This window comes from Orycteropus afer, unplaced genomic scaffold (genome assembly GCF_000298275.1).
Source record: "Orycteropus afer afer isolate SDZICR_OR568_19922 unplaced genomic scaffold, OryAfe1.0 scaffold00182, whole genome shotgun sequence".
NCBI classification, from domain to species: Eukaryota; Metazoa; Chordata; class Mammalia; order Tubulidentata; family Orycteropodidae; genus Orycteropus; species Orycteropus afer.
This window is the reverse complement of record NW_006921769.1, coordinates 3,271,669-3,279,372: the sequence shown is the minus strand read 5'-3', so window position 1 is coordinate 3,279,372 and position 7,704 is coordinate 3,271,669. Positions and strand designations below refer to the sequence as shown.

At 39.4% G+C, this 7,704-nt stretch overlaps 1 protein-coding gene across 1 annotated transcript in view; it reads right to left on the bottom strand.

The window, feature by feature from the left end:
* The window catches only part of AKAP7 (A-kinase anchoring protein 7), a 225,485-nt gene that overhangs the window by 117,654 nt on the left and 100,127 nt on the right, over positions 1-7,704 (bottom strand). Inside the window, exon 5 of the mRNA XM_007947389.2 lies at positions 5,493-5,605. Coding sequence (XP_007945580.1) covers positions 5,493-5,605 — 113 coding nt within the window. The remainder of the gene's footprint in view (positions 1-5,492; positions 5,606-7,704) is intronic.

Here is a 7,704-nt window from a genome sequence, read left to right as displayed (position 1 = left end):
GACCCCTCCTTGGGTTTCTGAGGCAGTATCACTACGGAAGTAGGATTGCCCAACCTTCCTTCCGAGGAGTGGCTGGTGGATTTGAACCGCCAGCCATCTGGTTAGCAGGCAAATAGGAGGAATGGCCCCAGAAGCCCATGGACTTCTCCACCCAACAATGAACACCACTAGGAAATCTTCACATTAGACTTTCATGACCATCCCTGTGGTGGCTAATATTCATCCCCTGCATCAGCCACCTGTCCACATCTTCTATGTCAATGAGATATTTTACCTTCACAAACTGACCAACTATGGTTCCAACTCTAAATCTTTCTTTCTAAATCAGCCTGGGTCATGGCCTTTCAGAGATGTTCACTGCCTAACACAATGGCAATGACTGTTATTGTTGTTGTTATGTGCCGTCGAGTCGGACCCGACTCATAGTGACCCCACCTTGGGTTTCCGAGGCAGTATCACTCCGGAAGTAGATAGCCCCATCTTCCTTCCGATGACAATGACTAGGAAGTGAAAAAAAAATTATCAATTCTGAAACTGCTACTTTGTTATGCCTCCTGTAGACAGTAATGAATGGGCCATCTATCTATCTTACTACTTCAAAATTTGCCTATAATAATTCTGAACTCTCTACTCAGCACATCCCCTTTTGCCAATAATCACCACGCTCATAACTAAAATCATACCACCAGCATCATAGGAGGGCACCAATATCTACTCACTACACAAAATGATTTCCAGAATATCTTCTAGTAGGTTAAATCTAAACATAAGGGGTATACCAACTGTCACGAAGCTTTAAATCAAAGCATCTTAGTGGGAGATATCATTTAGCTCTTTTCTAGACACTCTCACTGTGCACCATCTATCCATACCAGAAAATAAAGTAACATTCCCCAAGACAATGGGAACCATCAGTCTTCTGAATTCAGTGACTTTCCCTCACCCTTGAACATTCATAGGGCATCTAATCATTCCTTACCACTTCACCAAGGCTCCACTGTCCTCAGAACTCCAGCAACCAACCAATTAGAATATGAATCTTGAATATGTCAAGGTGGATTTACTATGTTCTCGGTGACATTAAAGCCAGCTCTATTCACTGATCTAACAGAAAAAACATGGACTAAAAGAGTAATTATGAGAACCCACTTTTTATCTCTGAAATGAGCTGACACATGTTAAGGTGCTGTAGAGGGATAATTTAAGGAAATTATTTTTATACGACTGTAATTATAGTATGCTAAGAATACTGAGTAGACTGTGGACTGCTAGAACAAACAAATCAGTCTTAGAAGAAGTACAACCAGAATGCTTCTGAGAAGAGAGGGTGGTCAAACTTCAACCTGCTTACTTTGGACCAAAGTAATCAGAAAAGACCAATCACTAGAAAAGGACATCATGTTTGGTAAAGTAGAGATGGATTGACAGTTACGGGACTAGGCAACATTTCATTCCATTATACATAAGGTCACCATGAGTCAGAGCTGAGTGAACACCAAATAACAACAAAAATTATAATATAAATACGTTCCAGATTTAACTTACTGTTCTGTACTTCTCATATTTATCTATTTTGATACATGCTTAGATTAATGATATAACTTACTATAACTGACTTAAACATTTCCCTTCTGTTGTGGAAGTTATTTCTAAATTTTCCATATTACACAAAATGTTTCAGTAAACATCTTTGCATGTATGAAGGACTTCCTCTTTTGAATTATTTCTTTAACATCGTCTCAGCAGCAAGGACTTCTTAGTCATGGATATGATTACTTTAAGGTTTTATTTTTTTAATATGAGTTGCATAGGTGACAGATAAAAAACCACAGTTCATAATCTTTGATAGTCCTTCTATCACAAATACGTCCTAACAAACATTCCTCCTATACAGTAGTTGGGAACAGAAATTGGCACCATTATTTTAAAAGGCAATTTATAATATTTTTTAAAAGTTGTAATGTCAAAATAGCATATAGAGTAAGAGTCTATTTTTGTTTTAAAGAAACTATGCATCTATGTGTGTGTGTGTGTGTATATATATATATATATATATATATATATATATATATATTTAGGTGTGTATATATACATGTAGATTGCCCAACCTTCCTTCCAAGGAGTGGCTGGTGGGTTTGAACCACCAGCTTTCTGGTTAGCAGTCAAATGCCTTAGGCACTATGCCACCAGAGCTCCCATATATACATGTATATGTATGTATATAGATATATGTATGTGTGTGTATATATTTAGGACATAGGAAAATGTCTGGAAGGATATACCGTTGTTGTTGTTGTTATGTGCCATCGAGTCGGACTTGACTTATAGCGACCCCTCCTTGGGTTTCCGAGGCGGTATCACTACAGAAGTAGATTGCCCAATCTTCCTTCCGAGGAATGGCTGGTGGGTTTGAAGCGCCAGCCTTCTGGTTAGCAGTCAAGTGCCTTAGGCACCACACTACCAGAGCTCCCGAAAGGATATACTAGCAGTGGTTACCTACACAGAAATTATATGGGGAGGAAATGGGTAGCCAAGTAGTGATGAGGGAGAAATTCTATCTTTCATGCTATATGTCTATGTGTATTTGAATTGTTTATAGTGAGCATGTTGTTGCTGTTGTTGTTATGTGCCATCGAGTCGGACTCGACTCATAGTGACCCCTCCTTGGATTTCTGAGGCAGTATCACTACAGAAGTAGATTGCTCCATCTTCCTTCTGAGGAGTGGCTGGTGGGTGCTTTTGTAATTAAAATAACTTTTTAAATACAGAAATTAATAAAGTACTTTGAAATCAGACAAACCTTCTAATATGTGAATGAAAAACTGTATCATTTCACCAATCTCAATCCCTCTCCCCTGTCTGCTTTTATTTCATTATCAAGCCAAATAATTATCACTGAAAGCTAGCATCACATTCCATTACTGCTTATCAACAGCCAATCCCTTGTAAATAGGTGGACCCAGAGCAAAAACCTAGAAAGAACTGATGCTCACAGAGGAGAAGAGATAACTGGAAAGGTAAAAATTTTAAGAAGGAAAAGACTGAGGGACCATATACTTTCAAACAATAAACACTGCAAACCACAAATCATAATGAAGTAAATATATGAAATCTGCTTTTATGCAGGTTACCTTTTCATACTGACTTTAACTTTTACAGTAGAACCAATGATTTGCCGCATAAGGGAACTGCTGGATATATTTAAGCCCGGGTATACTGCTGCACAGATCATCTGAGTCAGAATCACGTGAGGCACTTATTGAGCATCAAAAGCCATGGTCTCAGGCCCAACTCCATATATGAGGGCAGAGGGCAGAAATCTGCAGTTTTAACAAGCACACTAGCTGACTCATGGATCCCAATGGTCAAGATCATTCAATAAAGCATTCAGAAACATGGAACATCATAGTAGTCAACGGGAACAGGGTTATTCCAAAAAGGGAAAAAATTACTTGGCTTTTTGAAACACCCATTAATCCATTACCATTGAGCTGATTCTGGTCCATATTGATCACACAGGACAGAGTAGAACTGCCCCATAGGGTTTTGAAGGCTGTAAAACTTTACAGAAGCAAACTTCCTAATCTTTCTCCTGTGGAGCAGCTGGTGGGTTCAAACCACCAACTTTCTGGTTAGCAGCCAAATGCTTTAACCACTGTGCCCCATCCCAGAGCTCCTTTCCTTAAACACAGTAAGATTAACCCTTATTTTCTATAGATTAATCATTCTGATATAAACAAAACATACTCTGACTGACATTTTATACACATTTTGAAGGGACCAAACAGCGGGAATGTTTCCTATTTTCACCAGATTTCTATGCCCAACAAATGCGTGGTACACAGTAGGCCCTCAATAAACACTTGTTGGATATATATGACTTGGACCAGGATGTTCCTCACATATGGAAATGAATGTACATGAACTGCAGTTGGCCAGTAGGAGGAAAAAACATGAGACCAAGAAGTAAGGAGAGGATGCCTTCATTTGAATCCTTCAACCTTTCTGAGCCTTATGGCTTTATAAAGCAGGGTATCATTTCTGTGAAATCAACTACCAAGGAGTCATTTAAATGCAGTCTGAAAGACAGATTCCAGAATAAACATTTCTTTGATAAATGTCCTTAGATGCTCTCATTTCAAATTTAATATTGGAAAGGCAAAGAAACATTTTGAAATGTTACCTTCAACACTGATAAGTCATTCTGTGATTAAGTTTGAAACCACTGGGAGAAGACAATCCATTTGAAAGCAAAACAAAAAAGATAATGAGTAAAGAAGTGAACTGTCAGTCTATAAGTTCTGTAAGTTGTTTATCATCCCATATATCAAAATTTATTTATACACATAACTTATTTCCAGCTAGCATACTTTGGAATGGTACCTAATATAGTTATTATTGAATTTACTGCATAGTTATTTAAAAAAAAAAAAGTGCAAGATATCTTTTAAGGACTTCTTTACAACAGTTTGAAGAAAACTAGTAACCACAGGATAATGAATCATCCAAACCCGTGTATTGAAGAACTGAAAACATTTTCTGAGCAAAATTAAATACAAAATGTGTCAAGACAGGAAAAAAAAAGTATTTACTAATAAACATGGCCTCCATTTATAGAGATGCAAATCTGTCTGAACTGCAGCAAAGGGTCATGGTAAACAGGGAGCAGATATTGATCTCAATGCCCATTTCCAACATTTTGGTATTATCAGAGAAGGTCATTAGATGTCTTAATTTGCATGAGAAACCCCCTAGACTAAAAGGGGAAAAACAAGGAAGGGGACCCTTAAGATTCCAGGGAAAATGCTCAGAATCCAAGAAAGTCAAAATTGCTTTCAACTATTGAGAAAGTTAGGGGTGTCTCAGGCAGGCAGCAAGTCACTCTGAGATAAGAGAAGTCAAAAGACATGTCCTTTGGCTTGTGTCATTGTTGACTATCCTCACGGAGTAGGATTTTTTGAGTATGCCTTAGAGGGAGAGTTACCCTCTTGCCCAGTCCCTGATACACTTACTTGCTCCAAGTCCTCAGTGGAGGCAACTGCTGAAAGAGCAAGGTAGTCTTTGAGGAGCTTGACAAAGCTATAGTAAAAGGGGACCTTTGAAGAACCTTGAAGAACCCAGTGCAGGAGCAGCACCACTATATGGAGGCCAGTAGAGAAGGCTTTAAGGGCAGCAGGCTGCAAGCAAGTAAAACAAACAGCAGAACAAAACCCTGGCACCATCTCAAAGCTTTCAAGGCGCAGAGCAGTTACGGCAATAGAAGAAACATCAGTAATCGAGGGTTAGAGTTTACAACTAATAGCCACAGTGACAAAGAAAGGGACAGCTGTAATAACCTCTACGGAGAATTCTGAGGCTCTCACCATCCTGGGGAACTGGAACCTAAGTGATTTGGAATCCCAGGAGAAATAGTCCGAAGGCATCAAAAACCACTACAAGCATCACTCATGCCCCAGACATGCTTAAGGCTTACAATAAAAATGTGAACTCACATTCTTACGGAGCCATGGTGCTTTTGACAATTTCATGAAGGTCAAATGAGGCTTAAAACTTCTGCTGTCTCCTGCCAAGATGCCTTTTGCTTGAAATGTCCTTTTGGCACCCTCTGAAGAAAATAAAAGAAACACAAAATGTTACTCTGGCACATAAACCCAAAATCAAATCCATTGTGCACTAAGTCCATTACCACACATAGCAACCCTATAGGACAGAGCAGAACTGCTCCATAGAGTTTCCAAAGCTGTAAATCTTTACAGAAGCAGACCACCATATCTTTTTCCCACAGAGAAACTGGTGGGTTTGAACCACCAAACTTTCAGTTAGCAGTCAAGCACTTAACCAGTTGTCTTTTAATTATAAAACGTCAATTCAAAAGATGTTATTTTTACAATGAAAATTATTTTTAAGCAGGGGAGATTTATGTTTGCAAACAACTTTTTTTATTCATCTGTACTTCAATTACACGAGCTGTGGTGGTGCAGTGATTGAGTGCTTGGCTGCTAACAAGATTACAGCCTAGAAAACCTTATGAGGTAGTTCTGTTCTGTCCTATAGGGTCACTATGAGTAGGAATCTACTCAATGGCAATGAGTTTTTCATTTTCTACTTCAACTAGAATATGTGTATCTTCGTAGTGGAAGAAATTTAATCACATCACAATTCTAAGTACTCCTCTCTTTCCATAAGATTGTATTTTATTTGAAGGAGAAGGCAACCAGTTGAGTGCCACAGCGTTTTTACACAGGGAGGTGGCATCTGAGTCCTGGGTCACCAAATGCTATCTTCTAACACATAACACTGTGTCTGGCTTTTTGCAGCTGGATCCTCCCTCATATTTATATAATGACTCTGCAAATTTTGTGCCCTCTCAGGTACACAAGGTTCATTCTTTTGTTTGCCATACCATTGTATGGCAAGCAGGAACTCAATAGGACTGTCTGAAGTCCTTTACTACCTTCTTGTTACTCTTGAGCACACAGAAAAAGCAGAGCTTCTTGGGCCAAGGAAGAGTCAGAACACTATGAGGCCACGCAACACATAGCACCATCTTCTCTCCTCTTTGCCTCTATTGCCACTCTGGGAGCATAGGGAATTCTGGTTTTGCTGCCTCAATGGGCACTTCTCAGGAATGGAGCACAGTCACTCCTGCTCTTACACTTACCTGGGCTTCTACTATTTCATTCATGGGATGGTGGAGGTGGACACACTTGCCTTCCCTCTAAGTCTCTGCTACACTCAACCCAGGAATCTTTCCTAGCATCAGTGTAAGAAAGACTATCATTATGCTCAGTTGAAACTCTTAAAATATTTTCTCTAGCTTTTCTGCTGTATTATCTTTTTTCTGACAACATGGATGCCACTGCCTGGGAGTGGGCTGGGTATAGTAGAACGGGTATAATATAAGCAGACAGGTATAAATTCAGTTAATATCTCAAAAATATCCCACCACATTTGCAAATTCCTAACATTATTTTATTTTTGTAATACTTATCAAAGGCTCCAAACCAAAACCAAACTTGTTGCCACTGAATCAATTCCAACTTACAGAAACCCTACAAGACAGAGTAGAGCAGCCTCATAGGGTTTTCAAGGCTGCAATCTTTACAAAAACAAACTGCCACATATTTCTCCCACAGAGTGGCTGGTGGGTTCAAACTACTGACCTTTCAGTTAGCAGCTGAGCACTTAACCACTATGCCACCAAGACTCCTTACCAAAGGCTTGTATGTGCTGAATGTGGTATTTTTAATAATGGCTTGTGAATTTGGGGATAAACTGAAAACCCTTCACTGCTAGTGACTGCTACCAAATGGATTTTCTTCCCTCTTCTATGGTAATGAAGGTTAAGCAATAGAAGGTCAAAATCTCAATAAAACACTTAATTGCAAGCAACAGATGCCATCTTTGGCTGAGTTAAGCAGGACAGATTTATATAAGACTACTGGGAAGTAAAACTATACAGTTCCTCAAGGAAAATTTAGGGTCAAATTTAAGGGCCCTGTTGTTGTTATGTGCCGTCGAGTCGGCCCGGACTCATAGCGACCCCACCTTGGGTTTCCAAGGCAGTATCACTACAGAAGTAGGATTGCCCAACCTTCCTTCCGAGGAGTGGCTAGTGGGTTTGAACCGCCAGCCTTCTGGTTAGCAGTCAAGTGCCTTAGGCACTATGCTAATATATGGCATAAATAGACTATCAAGCATAAT